Source organism: Periplaneta americana, chromosome 17, assembly GCF_040183065.1.
Source record: "Periplaneta americana isolate PAMFEO1 chromosome 17, P.americana_PAMFEO1_priV1, whole genome shotgun sequence".
Taxonomy (NCBI): domain Eukaryota; kingdom Metazoa; phylum Arthropoda; class Insecta; order Blattodea; family Blattidae; genus Periplaneta; species Periplaneta americana.
Genome location: NC_091133.1, coordinates 19,560,455 through 19,585,701, shown reverse-complemented (window position 1 = coordinate 19,585,701; position 25,247 = coordinate 19,560,455). Strand labels below are relative to the sequence as shown.

The 25,247-nt window shown below is 35.2% G+C and overlaps 1 protein-coding gene across 6 annotated transcripts in view; it reads right to left on the bottom strand.

Moving 5' to 3' along the window:
* The window catches only part of LOC138693213 (uncharacterized), a 394,304-nt gene that overhangs the window by 66,091 nt on the left and 302,966 nt on the right, over positions 1-25,247 (bottom strand). For all 6 annotated transcript variants that reach the window (XR_011330253.1, XR_011330254.1, XM_069817007.1 and 3 more), the window contains exons 5-9: positions 23,665-23,896; positions 15,261-15,423; positions 9,224-9,422; positions 3,340-3,565; positions 350-504 (exon numbers count right to left, since the gene is read on the bottom strand). Coding sequence is in view for 4 of the 6 variants with exons in the window: in XM_069817007.1 (XP_069673108.1) it covers positions 350-504; positions 3,340-3,565; positions 9,224-9,422; positions 15,261-15,423; positions 23,665-23,896 (975 nt within the window). In the remaining 2 variants the exon portion in view is untranslated. The remainder of the gene's footprint in view (positions 1-349; positions 505-3,339; positions 3,566-9,223; positions 9,423-15,260; positions 15,424-23,664; positions 23,897-25,247) is intronic.

The window sequence follows — 25,247 nt, the reverse complement described above, 5'->3', positions numbered from 1 at the left end:
GCTTTCCTTCATTTTGTATTCTACACTAACAGACCAAAACATAGTTTGTTATTGCAAAATTTACATCATATTCCTTATAATTGTAAATAATGCCCTGTTAAGTATTGAAATTATTTTCTTCCATACTCAGAGTCAATTTGATTCAATAAAATTGAAAGCGGTACTGTGAGTTTATAATTAATTTCAAATAAATACGCCTACCTTAATATCTCTGAAAAGTGAATTTGCTGTTGGTCTGCTGTTGCATAACTCTGACTAATTGTAAGTTATATGGACATTGACGTCTTCCTCCCCCCTCTTTATTTTTTATAAGAAGAAACAATGAATTAAACAGTTTGTAATTACATACCAGGTAAATTTCCATCCCCTTGAGGTACAGGCCATGACACCTCTGGCTGGTCCAATTGTATAGGAGGTAGTGATGTATACTCCAACCTCACAGCAATATTTGGAAAATTGCTGAAAGATGTACGCGTCTGCTTCTTATGCAATGATGTTTCCACTCTATGGATTGATCAAAACAAATATAATGAATTAGAAATATGTAAATTAAAAAGTTATAATTTTAATTATAGCTGGCCTATATGTTGCTATACGAATTATGACTACAATTGCCAATAAAAAAAAAAGAAGGGGAAAAGGAGGTGGTGTTTGAAAATCGAGAAAATTTCACCTACATAATCCATATAATTTACACATGTCATGATAATATAATTTTACACTATAATCATAAATGCACAATATGATAATAATTCACAATGTAAAGAAGACATATTAATAATAAAATCGAACTTTTGAATTTCAATAGCTAATACATGTCCGTGATTAAGTCAATATTTATGTCCATTATATATACATATCTATATGAATGCTATCAGAGAATTTAAATTGACACGACATGGGTATATAACTACGTTTAGATACATTAATCTTTGTAGATGACTTAGTACTTTTAGCCTCTACAGAAGATGACCTACAATGATCTGTACATAATTTGAAATCAATAGCAGATAGGTATTCAATGGAAATTTCTACAGACAAATCTAAAGTTATGGCTTTTTACGGAAAAGAACCAATACCAAGCAAAGTTTGTATCAATAATCAAACATCAGAAAGAGTAAATGAATTCAGTTATTTTGGCTATAAAATATAATTTATGGCAGAATCAGATATACCAGAGGAAACCATCATTAGTCCAAAGACATACACGCCTCTGCTCCTATAAAACCTTGGCAAGACTTGTTCTATGTTATGGTAGTGAGGCTTGGACTCTTCGGAGATGTGATGAAAATCGCATTACTGCTAGTGAAATGAAATTCATGCGCCGTACAGGAAGTTATACGAAATGGGACAGGAAAAGAAATGAAGATGTCTTGAATGAGCTCCAAATGATACCTATTCTGGTTCACTTATATACATTAATATCAAAACAATTGGCTCCAACATACAAATTGAATGTCAAACAATAGAATACCAAAAGTAAACCTTGAGTTATAATCCAACAGGAAAAAGATTTTTTACTAAAGATTTTATTAATTGGACCAACAGAATAATATCTGTTATAATGACAATATTTGAGGAGAAAAAATTCTCTCCGGGGCCCAGGATCGAACCCGGGTCCTTGGTTCTACATACCAAGCACTCTGACCACTGAGCTATGCTGAGTTCAATCCACAGCACCGGATCGAACTCTTCCCCTACAGTGTTTCCCTATTGTGGCCTGACTCCAAGTTGGGCATGTGCGTTGACGTTTATATTCCAAGTCAACTGCCATTATACAAGGAGCGCACTCAGCTGAGTGACTAATGGCCGGGATTCTGCAGTAAAGTGCACAGCAATCTGTACAGAGTCATGCACTGCTAGCTAGACGAATTTACTAAAGATGTTATTAATTGGTCCAACAGAATAGTATCTGTTATAATGACAATATTTGAGGAGAAAAATTCGTTCCAGCGCCAGGGATCGAACCCGGGTCCTTGGTTCTACGTACCAAGTGCTCTGACCACTGAGCTACGCCGAATTCAATCCACAGCACCGGATCAAACTCTTCCCCTACAGTGTTTCCCTTTTGTGGCCTGACTCCAAGTTGGTCAGAGCACTTGGTATGTAGAACCAAGGACCTGGGTTCGATCCCCGGCGCCGGAGCGAATTTTTCTTCTCAAATATTGTCATTATAACAGATATTATCCTGTTGGACCAATTAATAACATCTTTAGTAAATTCGTCTAGCTAGCAGTGCACGACTCTGTACAGATTGCTGTGCACTTTACTGCGGAATCCCGGCCTTTAGTCACTCAGCTGAGCGCGTTCCTTGTATAATGGCAGTTGACTTGGAATATAAACGTCAATGCATATGCCCAACTTGGAGTCAGGCCACAAAAGGGAAACACTGTAGGGGAAGAGTTCGATCCGGTGCTGTGGATTGAATTCGGCGTAGCTCAATGGTCAGAGTGCTTGGTACGTAGAACCAAGGACCCGGGTTCGATCCCCGGCGCCAGAGCGAATTTTTCTCCTCAAATATTGTCAGGAAAAAGATTGTTGGGACATCTTCAAAAATGATGAAAAGAATACTTTGGTAGACTGTAACAGTTCTTCAAAGGACTACAACCTGTGAGGATGATGATGATATATACATAATACATTAAGGTTTCAGCTGATATGCACATCTATTATCAGCCAGTACATCTCACGTAACAATATGTGTCAGAGAAAGAACAATTGTTTGTATAAATCTGACATCTGATTAGTGTAATACGTAGTTGGTCAGCAATTATACAATGGAGGAACTAGCCACCTTATCTCACCATCTCCTGGCTGAGTTGTCTCATAAGTGGTACACTCATGACAAGTATGTGTACACAAATGAGCAGGGTGCTCAACTGGCTGTAAAAGTGATATACGCAAATGTAACTGAGCAATGTGGGTGCATTCTTTTCAGAATTACCCGAACTACACTTGTATGACGAGGTTGCATACTGTACAGTGTAGCGTCTAAACCATTGCAATTCAGGTCCATGTTGATTTGGACTTTTTTACTCAAAATAATCCAGGAGCATGTAGCTAAGCTATGGACTTCCTATTACGAGACACCTTGTCTAGCTCTAGGATGATTTTTTTTTATTTTAAAGAATTTGATCAATTTCCGTGGTAGAAAAAAGAAGGGAGGGGAGAGCAGTGAGCAAGCCACTGTCCCTTTCGGAAAATAAATTACACACTGCTCAGACTAACTACAATCTTCTGTCCTTTCAACTCAGAACTGTAAATCATAAACAGAAGGATTTGGCTAATCAATACAACCCATTAATATTGTAATAAAAATCTTTATAGCATTTTACTCACACGTGTGCAGTGTCCAAATTATAATTTGATAATGGAAGCTCAAACTGTGCCAATGTTATGGAACTGACAAGTCTTTTGCTCTTAAGTTTCACAACTAATCTGTCTGTCTGAAGAGAACCAACTAGAAATGATGGACTTTCTTGCCATCTTGAAGAAAGGTGTGAAGTTTTCTGGCGCTGATCTCCAAGAGTGAGAACTAGCCATCGAACATCCTCTGGCATATGACCTAAGAAAATAATTTCAAATAATTATTCACACATAATACACTTATATTTATAATTACTCTGAACATATTAAATTGATTTTTCAATAAATTGTAAAACTGAAAACTATCCCTGAAAAAGACAAATTTGCTTTCTTACACAATAAGTGTCAAAAGGGACTTCTCTTCCATCGAAAGTAGTACTACAGATCTTGTATTACATCTATGCCTCTGTGCAACATCATATTTGCAATGAGGGAGAGGCAGATAAACAGAAGTTTGCAATGCTTTTTAATGCTCTTATGCCCACGACTAAGATAAGCCATTTAAAATTTACCAGTCACTCATCAGCAGAGATATAATAAAAGAACTGCAGCACGTTGGACTTATAAACCAGGAGGCATGTTGAAATCTTGCTCCACCCTGAGCAAGCTTATGGTCCAGGCAACAAAGGAGCTTTATTCAGGTACGTACTTCAGTTCCCCTGTGACATCCCAATAATTCGTCGTCATCGTCCTCGTCGTGGTCATCATCATCATCATCTCATTACGAGTGTAATGTAGATCCATCATCTGTGGTATATTTTGGATAATCTCTGATGAACTATGTAGTTGTACTTCTTGGCACTTGCAACATCTATGAGCCCACTCATAGAGTCAGGGTAAATAACAGCAAGTTAAGAGCCTTGCCATTGGAGGGTGGTGGGGAATGGAAGTCAAAGTAATATTTCTAAGCACATGTTTTGAAAAAAAGTTATGTAGGTAGACTATATCCAGGTAGTTACTGTCCTTCGTATCATATTTCAGGCACTTACAATTTAAAATTGTAAGTTATATAAATCTTTTAGATATTTTGAAGCAGTTATGAGCGAGAAAGCTTATGAACAGGAATCTAATTTTTAATGGTTTATGGAACCTTGGCTGTTTGATTTTCCAGAAATAGCTATGCTTCACTTCCATTACATTAAATTACATTCAAAGAATGATAGAAATATTTGCAGTTTATCTTCACAGATACTACATATGCACCTAGTTATCTTAAATTTGCAGTTTATATTCACAGATACACACACACCTAGTGTTCATGAATTCAGAATTGATAGTTAAAGTAGATTTTCATAAGTACTCATACCATGAGCCTCTGCACATGTGTGTGAATTGAACACGCTGCTCTAACAATTTCTTCATGACTAGGCCTATACCCTTATAATTTGTGCTATGGCGTCCAAAATGTGATGGACTAATGCGTCTCTTGGTTTCCACTTTTTGTGGTGTGATTCACAGTGGTAAATTATTTACATCAAATAAATGGACATTCCTTCTTAGTCATTCAGAAATGGACACATGTTCATATGATTTTATCTATTCAAAACACCTTAAAAATCATATGATAAAGTTGTTACTTTTCTTCGCGAATCATTCTGTAGTTACTTATTTGGTGACCTACGTGCCTCTTACACATGCGAGAATTGCAGCTTGCTTCTCAGGAACGAAATGAAGTGAGGACCCACACAACATGAGTTACAAAAAAAACGTTAAACATAAGACTTCACATATGTACGAATCACACTATAGTTCGAGACAAGCCTTGATGGCCTTATTTCCTAGAAATGGCAAAGAAGCCATTTACTTAAAGGAACTGACCCTCACACTGACAAAGGAACAGTAGCCACCAAACCCTCACTATGGAAAAATGAGGAGTTGACACGTATCTAGCATTCTAACCAAAAGACAAATTTCTGTTCCTATCGATCTGGTCAATGTATGTAGCCTATGTGCAGTACAGTGATCAACTGAAACAATATCTTCAGTTTTTCGGCCATGGTTAAGTGGTGCAGAAGTTTGCGAGGCAAGAGATTAAGAGAAAAATCCAAATCCTGGCCCTTCGTTTCAAAGAATTCCTACAAAGAAGACTTAAATCCTGGTCCTTGGGCTCAGAAGACTTCCATATCGGAAAAGGAGCGAAATTGCCGACACAGACTGTGAAGATAATGAAAAAAGCTAAAAATTTTCTGTGTTCCATAGTTGATAAAGGAGGTATCTTAATAAATAAGAATTTAAAATAATATAATCAATTAACTGAGTGTGTGACAGCTGTAGGAATTACAACAGTAAAGAAAATTTCACCCATGAATTTCGACAATTATCAGACTCCGACTAAGCAACACAAGAAGACTAATTCTCTTCTGACCAAAGCAATGACTCTTCTCGTGACCTATTACACAGAACAATCTATGAATGTTTTCGAAAAGGATATATAACCTAATATAAGAGAACTTGATTAAAGTCATGCACGAAAAGGCTGAGCTACGTTTCCATTCTTTTGTCATACATAGTTGATATTTAAATTTAATTATTTAATTTTCTTATTTTTGTCTCTAATAAATTTTAATTCCTGAATAACATGGTCATAATAATGGAAGGGTTCATAACGTATTAATAATGTATTTAGTAAAAAACTCTGCAATCCATTAAAATCTGATAGTTGGCTTTCAGGCAGGGGGATGGAATTTTTTTTTTTATAGAAACATTCAATCTGTGTTTGGCATCAGAAGTAGGATCTATGTACAAGTGGACAATTGTTCGTCGTATGACTCAGATGAGGCTTAGATCAAGCAGTTATATTGAAAATGTCAATTTTTTAAACTGTACTAATCTGTTTCTGTATTATCCCGCTAATTTATTTTTCATGTTCTCATTCTTTTGCTACAAACGATTTGTGTTTGTTAATTTATTTATTTTAATCTTTACACGTACTTTCTTATTCTTGCCCGTAATAAATTTTAATTCCTAAATAACATGGTCGTAACAATCGAATGGTTCATAACGTCTTATAATGTACAGTGAAACCTTGATTCATCGTTTTGTTCTGGACTTCTGAAAAAAAACGGTGGAAACGGGAAAACGATTGATATGGGAACCTGTCTGAAATGAATATAAGCAGTCAAATTTACTTATAGTACACACATGTATTCATATACTAAAGAATGTGTCGTACATGAATGATTTTTTGATTAACTCACTTCATTTCTTGTTGAACAAGTCACTAATTTTCATTTGCTTACTTGCACCTTTACTTTTTAAGCTAAACAGTAGCTTCTCAATATTAATAATGTTCACTTGATCTCTGTCGGCGATCTCGTGAGCATGTATGAACGCTCTCATGGTCTCGAACGCACTTAGTGCTTCTTGAAAACTCGGAACTGGTTTGGGATCAACTTCATCATTATCGTCACTGTCGACTTGTCCCTCCTCCATGGGACTTCCACTCGCCACTTCCTCACACATTTCTTCCACAGACAGCACGGCACATGTCGCGAGTTCTTGGTCCACAGACACATAAGCATCGAAATCAACGCCAGCGATTCCTGTCTCCAGCTGAGTCCAGTCTTCGTCTTCATCATTTCTGTTGACTTCCGACATGTCTGACTCTTCATTTCTGTTCCCATAACCACATTTTACGAAACAGTTCTGAATTGTGAACTGAGTCACTTGTTGCCATGCCGAAACAATAAAGTGAATGGCCTGTAGTATGTCTATCTTCATTTTTAGCTTTTTCCTTTCATCCATCAAACATAAAGCCCTCGGTACTAGCTGCTTCCTATACGCCTGCTTGAAGTTCTTTATAACTCCTAAATCAAGTGGCTGTACAACACTGGTGCAGTTTGGGGGATAAAATATCACCTTCACATTCTTCAACGAGGATGTGTCTGGAGAATGTGCAGCACAATTATCAATAAAAAGGAGGATTTTCCTGCCTTTTGCACCAAAGAATTTATCAAGAGCGTGAAGAATGTCTCTGAAAATCTCCGATATCATCCATGCTTTGGAATTAGCATAGTATTTCAAAGGTAGTTTCTTCACGTTTTTGAAACACCATGGTTTTGCAGACTTGCCAATAACGATGGAAACTTGTTTGTCTGAGCCATCGGAGTTTGTGCACAGCAGTACAGTCAGTCGCTCCTTCGCACTTTTGCCTCCGTGGCAGGATTCTCCTTTAAGTGCCAGCGTACAGTCTGGAAGACAGCTGAAGAAGAGGCCTGTTTCATCTGCATTATAGATGTCCCGAGGCTCGTACTCTTCCAGCAGCTCTGGGAGTCTTTGGAACCAGAGATCTGTGGCGTTGGTGTCCACAGCAGCACTTTCCCCAGCCAGTTTCTTAAACACCAAGCCATGGCGTTGTTTGAAACGAGAGATCGAGCCGTTCGATGCAGAAAAGTTCTCAATCCCCATTGTTTCAGCTATTTTCAGAGATTTCTCCTTCAAGATGGTCCCATCAATGGGAATGCCTGATGCTCATGCCTGTTGATACCAGGAAAAGAGGACATTTTCTAGCTCGCTGTAAGTTGACTCCTTGCCTGTCTTCCTCTTTTTGGCTGCTGTACCACATTTATCAGCCTGCTGTCTGATTTCTATTTTCTTTGCCATTATGCAATTTAGAGTTGAAGGTGGCAGGCCAAGACGCTTAGCTATGTCAATCCTCTTCTCCGTTGGATTTTTCTTCACCTCTTCTATAATACGAAGTCGTTCTTCTAAAGTCCGAACTTCTTTACATGGAAATGCCATATCTAAGAAAATCAGATTAGAAACTGCCAAGTTAAAAATACGAACTGTCGAGAATTGAACACGTGTGATAGACTGCGTACACAACTTGTAGAAGCGCGGACTGGAATGGTTTACAATAGAAAACGATCCATAGGACACATGGACCCTTCTTCATTGTCTTGCCAGGCAAGCTGTGAGGAAGATCCGTGCGTAAGCAGGCCAATAACCATAAAACTTTACAATTGGAGCTTGCAGCACAACATTCTGAAGACATCAACTGCTACAAGCATTTGTAAGCTTGTTGCAATTTCTTAAACCTGATCAATCCGGGATTTACACACTTCAGGACTAAAAAATCTGGCCAAAAGATGCGGGAAAACGATAAATCGAGGAACAATAGATGCGGGCTTTATATTCGTAGTTTAAATAGCATTTGTTCAGGGACCAACGAATTTGAATGATGGATCCGGGAAAATGATACATCCGGGAACAATAAATCGAGGTTCCACTGTATTTAGCAAAATATGTGGCAATTCCGTAAAATCTGATGTTTGGCAGGCATCAGAGCTGCTTTCAGGCAGGGGAATGGGGCAAGGACGGCAAGGCTTGTCCCGAAGCATACTTCACATAATTTGTTTCGTTCTCACTGATTTAATGGTCACTACTGGATCCAAGATTTGCAGATTCAGACCCGGCCAAAGGTGATGGATTTTAACGAGCAGTAAAATCCTTAACACAGCTTCCTCCAGGAAGGAAATAAAACTGTCAGTCCTGTGTCATGGATTTACAGTATGGAAAAGAATGCTGTGCTCGATAAAAGGCTTCAAGCAAAATTTGCATTCTATTTCTTGCCCACATTAAATTTCGGCACTGAATAATCTCTATAGTTGAAACTTGAAAGTGTCATTAAAATACTACTAGTACTAATTCCTGATCGTCCACCTCTGTTTCAGCATGTGGATGAAAGGTCAGCAGCCAGCTAGTTGCTCTAGGCCCTTAAAGGGCTGTAACACCACAAATTATTATTTATTAGTACCAATTCCTGCCTGTGAGTTATGGAAGTTCCATTAAAATCAGAAGTAGAAAGTTCATGCATTTCTACTGTGAGAAAGAAAAACCAAATGTATTTGAAACTAACCTGATTGTGTTACTGAAAGAGTGACTGTCAGAACTCCTTGTGCAATAGTATCTCCCATTTCCTGGCCTGGAGTAGGCCTATCATGAGAAGTCAAATTCACATCTAATTTCCCTGGATCTACTAATGCTGTTACTAGAGCATCCATTACCAGAGAATGAATCCACGTTTTAAGAATTGGAACTTCCATCATTTGAACAGCCTGTAAGAGTAAACAAAATTTATTACGCCTATTAGTTTTATCATTACCTACCTATTATAACTGTACGCACTATTAGTCATGCATTCAAATTCGCAGATGTTGTACTGATATTCCAACAGAAATAAAGGATGATGTGGAAAATGTGACCAATTGGACGACAGAAGTAGACCACATCTCGAAAACTAAGTATTAAAGAGCAGGATGAATACAAAAGATAGTCAGGGAGGGGGAAAGGGGGGGGAATTACTCAATTACAGAGAAGATTACAATAACCCATCTGCATGATGAAATACATATATTTTTCTTATATAGAAAATTTATTATTTATAGGAATCAATACATACACTCTTTATACAGTAAACTGTCAGTTCAAATATAATGTTTAAATTAACTATTTAAGCACAGTCATTTGGGGAAACTTTGTACTGGTCAGTGTAATTTTTTACCAGTTCCCAATTTTACTAGAAACTTCAATTTCATATTTCCTAAGTGTGATTCTTTCGACTGAGGCTATCTTCATAACCTACGATCTCTATATATTGCTTTCCATCTATTATGTCCTGTACTTGAAGAATATTTAAGGCTCCAAGTGGTTAAATATTGCATTCTGTTTATAGTAGCTGGTTTATGAATGATTTTCAACATTATACTGTAAGTACATAATTTTATCTTACTGTTGCATTTATTGTAAATGTTAATGCTTATCCTCTTTCCTTTAAAATAACCTCGTGACACACACAATCCTATGTCTCGTAAATTATAAAATTAATCCGACAGCGCTATTTTGTTCGATTTCAGGGTTACTTTGTACTGCTGCAAAATCTGATGATAAAATTGATTCTGTTATAAGCATTTAAATTTGATTATACATAAATATAATTAATTTCTTTATTAAATAACATGAAACAATTATTACATAAAATTAATATAAAATGTAACTCCTAGATCTACTACAGACACACTTTAAGTTTATTTTGAAGAATTATTATTTTTTTTTTTTTTTACTAAATCCCACATAGTTGGCTTATTAATGAAATTTCTTTGATCTTGTTTATTCAACTACTGTTCTAATTAGTACACTCATCTTGGAATTTCATAATGTGTTGAAATTTTTAGATGGCAAGAGGTCGAAAGGATTCTTCAGAGAGAAGACATTATATAATAAAGGCAAGGTATTCCAGTGAAATGCTATACCAGACATTAGGTGATATAAACACTGGAAAAGTTGGTCAACGAGAAAGCTGCACGTTTGTGTTCCATTCCAAGACAAACACTAGTGAATAAATTTAAAAATAAACAAAGAACTAATTTTGGAAGGCCAAATATATTTTCACTGAGAATGTTGGTACTCTGTGCTATGATGACTTTGTAATAATCTCCTATAAAGGATCACTGTTCCCTGTTAGGCTACAGTAAATGGCATTGAACTGCATGATGCTATCTCCAGATACAAAGTCAGTTGTGAAGTCAAGAAGGGATTGCATTGCATATGGCCTGACCAGTTTCATGTAATAAAGAAAGTTAATAAGTTGGTAAATAAAAGTGGCACGTATGAACTGATTATGTCAAGACTATGAAGTATTTGATTAGATAATTAAAAATAACTTATATAAAACATATACGTAGGCAATAAACACAAAAAAATTGTTTTTATATTTTCTTTTGTAGTGCTAGTAATTAACTTTTTTTGCGACTTCATATGAAAAAAATTGCATGTATTTTCTTATCACATGGTCAAAAGTTACTTTGAATTTGAACGGGAATACAAAGAATTGAATTTAATAGGAAACATATGTGGTACAAAATTTCCCCAATTATCCATCTGACTTTGTGTACTACCATTTAAAATATGATTTTTGATGTTTATTATGGCTCAACCCATGAAATAAGTAGTGTTCTTAAATAATTTACTTTTAAACATCAATTTCAATAGACGCTATTTTAAGTAAGTATAAAAATATGATAGAAATGGTACAAAGTTACCCCAAATGACATAAATTAACTATCAGTTCAAATAAAACTATAAGCATTTGCCTTTATGTTTCCGTAAATTTTATAATTACTCCATACTATTATCTATTTTTAAAATATAGTACTGTATATACATTGGTCAAAAAAATTTTTGCATATTGTTATAGAATCCATATAAGGTATTGTAGTTTGCATTTTTATGATCTTTGAAACAAGTTTCATGTGTTTACCTTTTGAAGCACTAAGTCAGTTCGTGACAAGCAACAGTTCAAACGAGTTGGTCTATGAGAGTGGTCGGAGAGGTTGCTGCTTCTTGGTGTTTACATTACAACAATGCCACGACACACACTAGATTGTATTAGAATAGTTACTTTAAGACAGTAACCTATGTGACAAATGAAGATAGCAGGAATCATAGGTTGCAATCAAAGTGACATTTCTAGAGTCTAGGGGTGCTATGCATAGACACTTCGCTAGCCCGTGCTACGGGCGTGCTAAACTAGCCCCGGCTATCGACTGATTACTTGTACAGGATTCATATCATATCATATCATATCATATCATATCATATCATATCATATCATATCATATCATATCATATCATATCATATATCATATATCATATCATATCATATCATATCATATCATATACCGGTATATCATATCATATCACTAACACTGGTTTATGAATACGAAAAACGTTAGTTCGCTGATCATCCACCAGAAGCCCATGCTAAGAATGTCTATGAATATGGCCCTACGAGATTAATTCCATAGACACAGAACAGGATGACCACATAAAACAACGGGTGGAGAAGACCATATTTCTGCACGGCGATGCTCTACATCCACTGTAACTGAGTTACAGAGGGACCTTCGCAGGGCTACAGGGGCCACATATCAACTCAAACAGTACGAAATCAGCTGCATAATGTAGGGCTACGTTCCTGAAGACCTCTAAAGGTTCCTCTACTCACTTCACTACACAGAGCACACCGTGTAACATGGACCTGAGACCATGTAAACTAAACTCAGGAACAATGGAGGCAAACATTGTTTATAGATGAAGTAAGGATTGGCCTCCATCCAGATAACAACAGCATTCGTGTGTGGAGATCCAATGGTCAATGTTACAATCAATTGTTTATGGCTGAACACTACCAGCACTAAGGTGGTTCAGCACTGTTCTGGGTAAGAGTCATGTGAGGACGTCGCACACCATTAGTTCACATACAGGGCAACATGGATGCACAGAAATACGAGGACAACATTTTTCGATCCATCTTTACTGGATTTTCACAGGATATTGGAGAAGGATTCTCGTACATGGATGATAATGCCCATCCCCACGCTGGTGCTGTAAATAATTTCTTGCAGAGACATGGAATTCATAAGATGAAGTGGCCAGTAGCTTCTCCAGATATGAATTATGTAGAACATGCATGATGCCTTCTCAAAAGAGCAATTGCCAACCGTCCACACTCTCCAGAAACCATAAGGGATCTGATACCAGCTGCCATACAGGAATGGGATAATCTTCCTCAAAATGAATTGGATAAGCTGGCTTCCAGCATGCCACGTCATGTGCAGGAATGTCTATGAGTTCGAGGAGGCCACACACATTATTGAATTGACTCAAGATGTGTTTTTGTTTCGTTAAATCTATGAGATTTGGATTTTTGTTGCAAATTAAGACAATTTTTTTTTTTTTCGTTATGTGTGTAACAAGTTTACAATTTTATTTTGTTTTTTTTTTTCTTTAAGCAATTGACATGTAATACAAATGCATAGAAATTTGTGGCACATCTGATCCAGAAATAAAAAATTATGTAATATGCAAAACTTTTTTTGACCAGTGTATTTCGAAAATAACAATTAAATAAAGATGAAAATGTAATTCTTTACTCCTGTTATTTAAACACTTTCAAATTTCTCATTATACGAAGTGGAAAAGAAAGGTGCTGTGATAGTACAGAAAATGCATGTTGAGTTTTTCATGAAAATACACTTTTTCCACATGCCGCACGCCTCTGTGAAGCTATTTCTTTTAAACTGTGGATGAATTTTTTACATACAAATTTCTCCAGAATTATAAATTATAAAAAAATTATAATTTTAGTATACAATTATGTGATAAAAATTTATTGGAAATCGCAATTCATTCCAAATCAGAGCCAACTATTTTAATTCTCTCCCCCCCACCCCCAGGTTTAATATTTATACTGAAAAGAGAATCCTATAGTTTGCATCAAAGAAGAATCGATTATATAAAGCAGTTTATTGCAACAAACTTAGCCACCAGCGTAGCTCAGTCAGCTGAGGCACTTGCCTGTCGATCTGGAGTTTTGCTTGGGCATGGGTTCAGACTGATTACCTGGTTGGGATTTTTCCGAGGTTTTCTCCAACTGTAAGGCAAATGTCAGGTAATCTATGGTGAATCCTGGGCTTCATCTCGCCAAATACCATATCGCTATCACCAATCTCATTGACGCTAAATAATCTAGTAGTTGATAGAGCGTCGTTAAATAAACTAAGAAGAAGTACAAAGGATTGCCACAAGGAATTTGCTATGGTAGCTTTGAACCGTGCCATTATGGTTACGACCAAATTGAACTAAATACACAATGTCGCCAAATGTAAGGACATGACATTGGTCTGTGGCATCGTTAAAAGGAGAAATTTGTTTCTTTTCTCTTTACCTCTTTCGTTCTGAACATTACTGAGAGATAGCACCACTGTCAGCGACAAGATGTATTTGCGTAAATATTGCGAGTAGATTACGTGGCTTAGATGAAAGGCTCGCGACAGGAAGAGTTTTCCTGTGATGCATGCGCAGAGCTCTTATGCAGTGGTAGTGTGATCCTTATTTGAATTTATTTTCGTGTACACATTCCAGATCAAATCAAAAAGATCCCTTCTTGCTCCATTCACACATATTGTATATTATACGAAGGTTAGGTTTCATTAGTTTAGGTTTTTATTAACCAAGTCCACGCATGCGCAGACAGCCCTTATGATAAACGTTGGTAAACGATAATATGATGAAAGCAGTGAATAATTTCATGGCTGCTAAAAGTTTTCTTCATAAAAGACGAGGTATTTTCTCTGGACCACAAATAAAACGGCAACGCGGTCATAATTACGTACTTAACGCTTTGGTGAACATTAACCGGAAATTTACTTTCCTTCATTTGAATGACAATCCCTGAAACACAACTTTTTCCCCCTTTATTTCATTGTGATAACCTACTTTAAGTTCTTACATCATCTGCATTTTCTTTTAGTGCATTTAAAATACCGCCATTGTACTGCATAAACCTTGCACTTGACTAATGGAGTGACTTATTTAAGAATATAGTCGCGAATTTTATTACCACCACTTCGATTGTCTTTTGTTTGACACGGCTCAGTATGACCTGATGACTAGTGGTTAGCGAGCAACGTCGAACACTGACATTTGTCTACTGTGTATATTATCCAGTTGTTCCCAAAGTGTTATGAACAATTAATTTCAGTGAATGTAAAATGTTTGTTTACAAACTAAAGCATGGGAGAAATAAACCGTGTACGTACTGTACTGAGTTTTTACTCTTCCACTGTTATTCCTGTGCAAGTTTCTACCACCTCCATCATAGAACACTCATCACAAGAGATCATGCAGCATGCAGTACCCGCAACTAGTGTCTGTCTCTCGATCTCTGTTAATCCTTAACAGCTATTTCTTTCCCTATTTATCACCATATATTATTTATTCCCACCTATGTAATTTTATTAATCCCCATCCACCCGTCTGTTTGGCCATCCATCTATCCAGGTGTCTAACTATCAAGAAATCGAAGAGAGAAACAAAATTGATGTATTAGTTACCTTGAGAACACGAACACTGAACCACACTTCCGGTTTATCTATAAACGTTAAATTCAGGTGAGTGATATGTGGAAATGGTGCTTCCATGTTCAACGTGAATGTTACATAGATCTTCCCACTGATATTGAGTTTCTCCATTGCAAGATCTAAATCCATACCAACACTGTAACACAAAGCAAGTTTCGTATAAATATTTAGCAATGTTTATGTATAGCAGTAATTAAATATTTAAATAAATACAGTTAACAATGCAAGTATTTCAGTTTATTAGTATGTAGCAATGGTAACAATTTAGTTGATAAACCGACTGCAGATTATGTTCCAAAATCAGTTTTATGTATCCACAATAGGAAATTTTAATATCCTAATTATACTGTATTAAACATAAAATAGGCTAAAAAATTAAAAAAAATACAACAGCACCGTAACATTCTTATTAAACGTTTATTTCAGTTTAAAAAACACTGAAATTTATTTTACTCCATCGGAGCTAGTTGTTGCTTCGTAGCTTTGAGTTCAGATCTTCTATATACCATACTCTAAAGTATCATCAATTATGGGAGGTTAACCCTAGGCACACATTTAATAATGTTCACATAGTACCAATTTCTCGAATGTAAAATATCATGGAACCATTATAAAAAACATAAGATTAAAATGGACTCACTTTCTTGTTACAAGCATATTTAATACTTTTAGCATTACATTTACACAACTATATTTGTCCATTTTTACACATTTGGCTCTGACTCATCCCGTGGTTAGAAAAATCGCTTACACGATCACAAAATTCTAGGTCAGATATCTTTTAACGCCAGTATTACACGTGAGTTGAAGTCACTTAAGTCGATTTTCTCGAAAATGAGATGACAGATTTGAGGTGCTCTTAATGTGATGTATGAGAGCTGATGAGAGTCATAATGCAGCGTAGTGATGCAAGATCCAAGTCCAGCTCAGGTAATAAAGCACATTCATTTACTAATTGGCTCTAAAATAGGAAAGACTGGAGAATGCTGGGTTTGCAGTGAAAGATCTGCCCTTGGGCAGAACACTAAGAATGAATGAATATTTTGATGGAAGAAATTCAAGTCCAGCTACGGTATTTTGGCTCTCGATTCTTCTTATTGGGTAATTGAACCATAACAATGAAATATAAAAATAATAAAAGTAAGCTTTTCTGTAAAATTAACAGTTCTGAGACTAGATTCCAATAGTGTAATGCAAGATTCTTGGTCCGTTTCACAGTTGATCTCTAATAAATTCTAATAATGTTTCCTCGCATAAGAATACCAACTGAATACTTCTGTGTCAGATATAATTTATAATTTTATTACTGATTGAATTCATTTTAATTTTAAATGCTAGAATGCATATTATTTATTGAACGGTCACATATTCTTTCCTTAATTTTCAGTGGCGAAGCTTTTAAGAGGCTTAGCCTACCCAAAAAAAATTGAGTTATTATACCTAGTAACAATATAAGTTCGTAATAAAGATGTATCGTAACACTTGGTTTCACTCCAATCCTTCCATATTAAATTCACTGTTGAAGTCATTCTAGTGTCGACATTTCAGTATGAGGCTTGTCGAAAAAGCCTCGTAGAGACGACCTCGTTCATAGGCAGCGAAACTAGCAAGCCGTGGGAAGGTCGGGGAGGAAGGGGTATCGATTCGCTATGACGCAATAGTAGGAGGCGAGGCCAAGTGGTGGGGCTAGTCTCGAGATCGCAATAAACTGTAATATAGTATATTGCAGAAGAGGAGATGATACTGAGGGATATGCTAATGAAGCTTCATGACAACTATGAGCAGTATGGAATGAAGATAAATGTCAACAAGACGAAGAGCATGGTCATAGGAAGAAAAGTAAAGAAGGTAAACTTGCGAATTCTAAAGCAAGTGGACAGCTTCAAATACTTGGAAGTCTACTACAAGCAGTAACATGAGCTGCTCACAAGAAGTCAAAAGGAGAATAGCAATGGCCGAGGAAGCTTTTAATAGAAAAAGGAGCATCTTCTGTGGACCATTGGAAAAAGAACTAAGGAAGAGACTAGAGAAGTGTTTTGTGTGGAGTATAGCATTGTATGGTGCAGAAACATCAACATTACGACGAAGTGAAGAGAAGCGACTAGAATCATTTGAAATGTGGATATGGAGAAGGATGGAGTGTGTGAAATGGACAGACAGAATAATAAATGAAGCTGTGTTGGAAAGAGTGGGTGAAGAAAGAATGATGCTGAAACTGATCAGGAAGGGAAAAGGAATTGGTTGAGTCACTGGCTGAGAAGGAACTGCCTATTTAAGGATGCTTTGGAAGAAATGGTGAACGGTAGAAGAGTTTGGGGCAGAAAGAATATCAGACGAGACGACATTAAGATATATGGAAAATGTAAATTATGATTTAACGACGCTCGCCGCAACTACAGAGGTTATATCAGCATCGCCGGTGTGCCAGAATTTTGTCCCGCAAGAGTTCTTTCACATGCCTGTAAATCTACTGACATAAGTCTGTCGCATTTAAACACACTTAAACGCCATCGACCTCGGCTGGGAACGAACCCGCAACCTCGAGCATAGAAGGTCAGCGCTATACCAACTACACTACCGAGGGCGACAGATATATGGATCATATGAGGAAACAAAGAGGAAAGCAGAAAATAGGAAAGACTGGAGAATGCTGGATTTGCAGTGAAAGACCTGCCCTTGGACAAAACATTATGAATGAATGATTATATTATATATATATATATATATATATATATATATATATATGCACACATATACACAGTTCCCCAAAAAAGGAATGAGATGATGGAATATTATGTCCCAGATTCAAGACACTGCATATGATCGGGGGCTCGAAGCCCAGATACACAAGGTAACGCGTAAGTTAATTCAGTTATTTAAATTCAATCTATTTGGCTTGTTGTTAGAATTAGTTCCGAAGCTTACTTGAAAATTGGAAAAAAATGTAAATTTGTTGTAAAAATAGGTAAATATATATCGGTAAATAAAAATCGTGCAGTAACATCGAAGTTTGGGCCTTCAAGGCGAGATCGACATGCTCCACTGAAGAGAGACCTATATCTCATCTCAATAGCTCAGTCGGCTAAAACTTATTCGTGTTTTGCAAAAGTGGGGAGGTTCAATCCTTATACCCACGGGTTTTTTCCTTAATAACGTTAAAACTAAGTTTTTTAATTTCATATTATCTGTGACCATTAACTTACCGAAAACAAGTCTCATTATAATTGTGATCAGCCACTTGGTAGGGGCACTGTTGTCCCTAGGGACAGTTTTTTAATTTTAAATTTTATAAATTTTTGTATAAGCTTTTATAACTTTTTATTACTAACAACAGTGTCTGAAGTGTAAAGTATCTTAGAAAAAAAATACGGTTTCAATTAAATAATTTTTTGTATAGATTTTTTTAATTTTCCTAAGTGCTACATATTGTCCTAGGTACATAAGGGCAATATACCTTGGGACATAGGATGATATACCTTAGGACAAGGTTCAACATAATATTAATGTAACTAATATTTTATTAAGTTTATAATTATACAAAATACAGACAATTTACTATTTTATAATTATTATTAATGATAGGTTTTGCCTTTAAATTTAATGTAATAACAATAGTGATAATGTTGCTAAGTTTAAAGTTTTATAAAATTTCTTTACAGAAAACAATATTAGGTTTGCCAATTAAATGAATTTCTTATTATCCAAGGGCATATCCTTGAAATGACATTTTGAAAACATATTTCTTAGTGACCCTTAGGCTTGAGCCTTTTCTTTAAGAAGGAGGGGAAGTTTGATCACAATAGCCTCTGAAGGAAATTTAAAAATCTCTGATTGCTCATCATGTAAAAAAATAAATTGTCATATTTAGTAAACTTCTTTAGATACTGAACTTCAAATTCTGTTTCACAAATCCTTTTACAAATTCTACAGACAAAAAATTTATAATTAGTCTCTCTTTCCTGCCACACAAATGAGAACAAAATTTTCTTCTCTTATTTCTTCTAAATTCGTTCGAGCAATCAACTCAGTGTCACTTACAGTTGAAATGGCAGTTTAATCATCATTATCATTAGCACTAACACATTCCTCGGCTTATCTGTAGTTTCTACTGAATTATCTTCTGGAAACAGAATTTGTGGCTTTAAATTCTTCTGTTTTTGAACTTCATCATATTTTTCTTCTCACTCAACTTTTTTTTTCTTTCTTCTATTTCGGTTTTCTCTGGAGTATCTGTTAAACAAGTGCCTTTCCTTTTTTTTGTGATTTTCCTGCGAGGAGCATAATTTAGCTTTGTCAGGGTGTGTCTCTTGATTTTTAATTTGCTGTGTAGCATTTCCACTGAAGTTATTACTAAATACTGTTTTTGATTACTCATCGTAAGAGAAACTTATTTACAAAAATATTTAAAATATAACGAGGTCCACCTGAAGACAGTCCCCAGGTACACCATTCCTAGGTAGCCTACTTCAGGAGCCAGTAAAATAAATCTCTGCAAGTTTTCAAGACTGAGGTTAGGAAAACAAGCCACTAACCACATGGATTCGTAGCTAGAATAACAGAGTTAAAAATATAGATTTAAGTTTTTAATCGTGTATGTAAAGAATTAATTAAAAATATTTCATTAATTTAAAAATTGCTTATGTTTTAGGTTCAAAAACAGATTTTTTAAATAAAATCTCCCCAGATTGTTTCAACAAAAATTAAATCATTCACAGAACAGCTAAATGATAAAATTAGGGTGGTCAACTGCGAAAACAAAACTTTCACCACATACGGTAACCTTGAAAATAAACTAGTGTCCCCAGGTACAACAGCTTCCCGTATTTGTGTAAATGATGTTAAAAAAACTTACGGTACTATGATAAATTTGTAATGTAAAATAAATTAGGACTAACGGAGATTCGAACCTACTACAAGCAATGCTACCATATCTGGTTTAAACCGATGCTTGAGCCACCTATGCTACAATGGTTCATACTTCAATTTGGTGTATTACGTAGCTTTTTCGTTCATCTTCATTTCCATAAATTTTGTACTCCATTTTGATAGATTTAGTATTTATAAATTTTATTGCTATTTAACTCTTCAGGGGCCCTGATGCAGCTAGAATCAATCCTTCCTTTTATTTTATAACATACTAACTGAAAGTGTCCAGCATTGCTCGGATTTTTCTTTTTGCTTCTATTTTTAATTAAACTGGTTATTAGACTTTACGGAAATCTCGGAAACTCAGCTATAGACAACCAAAGCGAATTGTCTTTACTAAGCTTTCTTCATCCATAATGATGAATCTCTACATAACGTGACTTACATGAATTAATGAATTTCTTAACCAAATCCATGTCAGGGTTAACTAAATTTTAAATATACATCTTGATTACACAACTTTTAACATTGTATCACTTCGGAATTTTAATACACTGTAGATCAAGCACCGAAAAGAAAACATTTTATCATGTGCCGTATGTTCACATACTATGTTAGGACATATCACTGAATTACTTTTGATATGCGTACAATTCTTTATTTTCCCCTCTGTTGCATAAATACATATATGTAAATGTTTAGATGTGCTGACTCGAAAACAAGTTACCTACATGGGCTAATTGACAAAGTGAAAAATACGGAGTTTCTAAGTGAATGTCTGCAACTTTGAGCGACTGTTCTTGAACTTTATTTTAATATAGCCATTACAAATGTAAGTCGCACTGAAACTGCAGTTGCTTAAAAACAAAACGCGTTTTTTCCTTGGTTATTTAACGACGCTATATCAACCACTATGTTATTTAGCATCGATGAGATTGGTGATAGCGAGAGAGTATTTGGCGAGCTGAGGCCGAGGATTCGCCCTATATTACCTGACATTCGCGTAACTGTTGGGAAAAATATCGAAAAAACCCAACCAGGTAATCAGCCCAAGTGGGAATTGAACTTACGCCCGAGCGCAACCAGATCGGCAGGCAAGCGCTGACTGAGCTACGCCGGTGATTGAAAGGCATGTTAGTAAGCATCGTAAGAATATGTGGGATAAAAATATCTCCTCCTTTCGTTTTGCCAGTTTAATTGTCACTTCTATTACGTTTTGCGTGAGTTTTTTCACAACAATTTTTGTTCCATTGCATAATTTTTGTGGATCAATATTTGGCAATAGTACTATTGGTGATTCAATTTGAAGTATTAAATTATGTGATGACAATCCTTGTGGTTTCAAAGAATTCAAGAATTCAGTTAGTAAAACACAGTCTGCTTACTATCTACAAGAGTATCGAGAAACTCATAATATGGTCTTGGACTGGGTAAAGATACTTACTGCATGAATTGTCTCGATTTTAGCCTTCACGATGCATCAATAATGTTTAATTTTGTGATTTTTTCCACTACCTCGTGAAAGTCAATGTTGAATACAACAGACAATAATGAAGAGCGATTGACTGTAGAAGAATGCATTTTAATATTATACATGAATGTTTGATCGTACCGTATTTATTGTTTTTTTTTTTTTAAATTAATTTAACGACCATTTGTCCGACTTTTATGTAGCCTATGTTCTTCTCCTGATTATGAAGACTGTGCAAACTTTGACAAATATTGGTCAAAGCTTGTAGATTTGTATAGAGTACATACATACATACATACATACATACATACATACATACAAAGTCACATTGAATTTTATATAATAAGATTTTAGAACAAAATAAAGCACATTTACATGGTTTAATTGTGTCATCTTGTGAACTAGAGCTTCAAAGAGACAGGCATTCGCACTGTTCTGTTTCTGAAACTTAGACATTTGTCTCTGGCCCATTCTTTTCGAATCTTATTTGTACTTCGGGCCTGCTTAATATCCTGTACAAAATGCAGTTTTATTTTCCTGCTTTGTCTTTACATAATATATATATATATATATATATATATATATATATATATATAAACTTTTTGCACTCCTTAAAAGAAAAGTTACATCGAACATAAATATGTGTAATACTGAAATCAATAAGCCCACCGGAGTAATAAAGAAAATGATATCAGAAAATACTGTGAGATCATGTGTTGAAAACTCTAAAAGGATTTTCAGTGAAATAGATGTAAGTGTCCTTCAAACTTTTAACCTACTAAATCTTGGACATCCCAACTGTAAAAATGGAAACGTGTTTTGGAGCGGTTGAAAAGATAAAATGTGTTGACTTATTAGATCAAAATAGCTTTGTAGGATACAAACTAAATTTTCCTGCAATGAAATTAAATAACCTTCTGTCCACATATCCATTTTTCAACAAAGAATGATTAGAAAATGAATTAAAGAATATTATGTAGATGCAGAAAAGCATTTATACCCTGAGGACCTCCTGAAATTAATAATTTTATTAACAATGATCTTCAAATTAAAGAAGTAACGCGACTTATCAAGTTGGTCTTGACATTCCACATTACTACACTTTCCTCTAAAAGGAGTATGAGCACAGTCAAAAGGGTAAAAAAATTATCTTCGTAATTCAATGAAGAATGAAAAATTAAGTTCTCTCAGTACAATCGACATTGAAAAGAAACTGGTTGAACAACTTTCTATTGATCAGAGTTTCAAGGAACGAATAATTGATACTTTTGCAACCAAGAAGAATCGATGCCTAGACTTGCTGTATAAAAAGATACCGTACTTAAAGTAAACAGACTTTTTCAGCCTACTCAGTATTTACACCTTAGCTTCGCCACTGTTAATTTTATTAAACTTGCTGGCATATTGTATATGTTATGTTCCATTTCCTTAAAAATAGTAATAAAAAAGTTAGCGCTTTTGAGTTCAAGCACTTAATAAAAGAACATATTTTCAGATAAACTTACAGGCCATAAAGTATACTAATTATATTTTGCATTAAACTTTTTCTCATAATAATTATGCAGTTCTCCAGAGAATCCACACCTTCAATAATTCTGCGATTTCACTATTTTTCTATCCGTATTTAAAATAGTTCTAAAGTGAATATGCTACAATCTCAGTTAAGCAGATACAATTTAATGATAAGAGATTTGGTTTTATGCTCTACATGCGTTATCAGCTTCTATCTTAGGGATTTGCAGTTGATTATTATTTCCGTTTCTCGTTCTTGTATTTGGTTTATTGAATGACACAGCTGAATTTGTATTGACTGATTAACAACAAATTACTTTTGTCCATGCATTCTCGACTTACTAATACTGGACTTGACTTTCGTTCTTACTATCTACGTATTTTTGCTTCCACTTTTATTGATACAGTATCATCATCATAATGATTAATAATTTAATGTAATTTTACATAACAATAACCATCACAACAGCTCAAATTAATATCTACGAATGAAATAAAATTTATTGATAAGTACTCAGATAGAAATACCCTTTGCCAAAAAGTCTGGTGCGAAGAACCATTCTGAAATCATCGCTGTCAAGGCATACATCTGCTTCAAGTGCTACTTGATGATGAAGACTTAATGCAAGACCACTTGGAGGCTGCTGGAGATTTCGGGCTGATAATGGAATGCGTTTGCCTTGGTTCACATCAAATACTCTCACTGCTTTCACATAAGGTGTTTGCTCGCCCAGCGTGAATTGCCGTAATTCCAGACTTTCTGTAAAAAAAAAAAATGAAATGCAGAACATTTACTAATTAATTGTCCGTAACACATAAGTCGTAAGATGAAGCTACAAAGTGAAAATCAGTAATGAATGAATGAAGTCATCTTTATCGCCAGTCATAATCACCAATACATCAATATTACATATTCATTAAAGTACCGGTATTTAGTTTAAAATTTATCATCTACATCCATCATCATAACATCATGATCATGTCATCTCTATCATCATCAGAACACGATTATCATTATCATAATCAGGGACTTCAAGCAGTCTTCATAAAACCACAATTAACAAATATATAAATATTTATCATCCGTGAATGGTACGGTATACTCCAGTGTTTCTTAGCTTTTTATATTATGAAGTCCCCTTTTCCTCATGTTACATTAATGCGCCTTCCTGGACTAAGGTATAAAGTAGAGTAGGCATCGCATCGCAAAAGTTACAAATTCGTGACGCAATATAAATACTACCCGCTACACACTAAGTGAAGACGGGGTGGGGAGCATCGGTCGCAGGGATCGTAGTAAGTGCGGAGGCGGTTTGTGATCGTCACTACCTTCCGTGTTCATAATAAAGAAATAATAAGAGAAAGAAGGAACGAATATCTTTTTAGAATTATACTATTTTCATCTGCATTCTTTTATTTTTTGATTACAATATTTCCATTCGGTAAGATCTCAAAATTAGAGGTTGCCTCATAAGTAGCCACTACCAAATGTGCACGAAGATTGTTAAGCGTGTCCTTCTTTTTGATTTGATATTTTTTTTTTTTTTTTTTTCAGAATTAAACACAAATATACGTAGAACCGAACATAGCTGCAAATGATCTAAGACGTGGATATTTCAAGAAGTCAATATTTTTAAATACATCTAAAACAACACAATCCTTATGGTTGCTTTTCACGAAAGTGTCATTTCGACATCAGCAACCTCAAATTGGACGGAGTTAAGCATCAACAGAACAACCGACAATTAAAAAAAAATTGAGATATTGGCACAATTAATATTAATATGTTGTTGGCTAGATTATTTAACTCGAAAAAAATCAAGAATTCGATATCTGCATTTTGCTGTTATTTATAAGCAAAATTCGATTATTGCATAAAATTTAGCCTATTTATTTATTTCGCTTTGCAATTTTAAATGAAGTGCTGGTCTGTTATTAAAATTTGTTAGCCCTTTTTCTAGTATTAGCTATTTGTGCTATTTTTAATGGTATTAATGTTACAATAGGCCTACTTCTTGCATAAAAAGTTTAATAAAAACCAGATTTATTTCAATGATCAGTCTCTCGAAAACAGATTTTTGACGGTTGGTCTCTTATTGCGTAACTCCGTC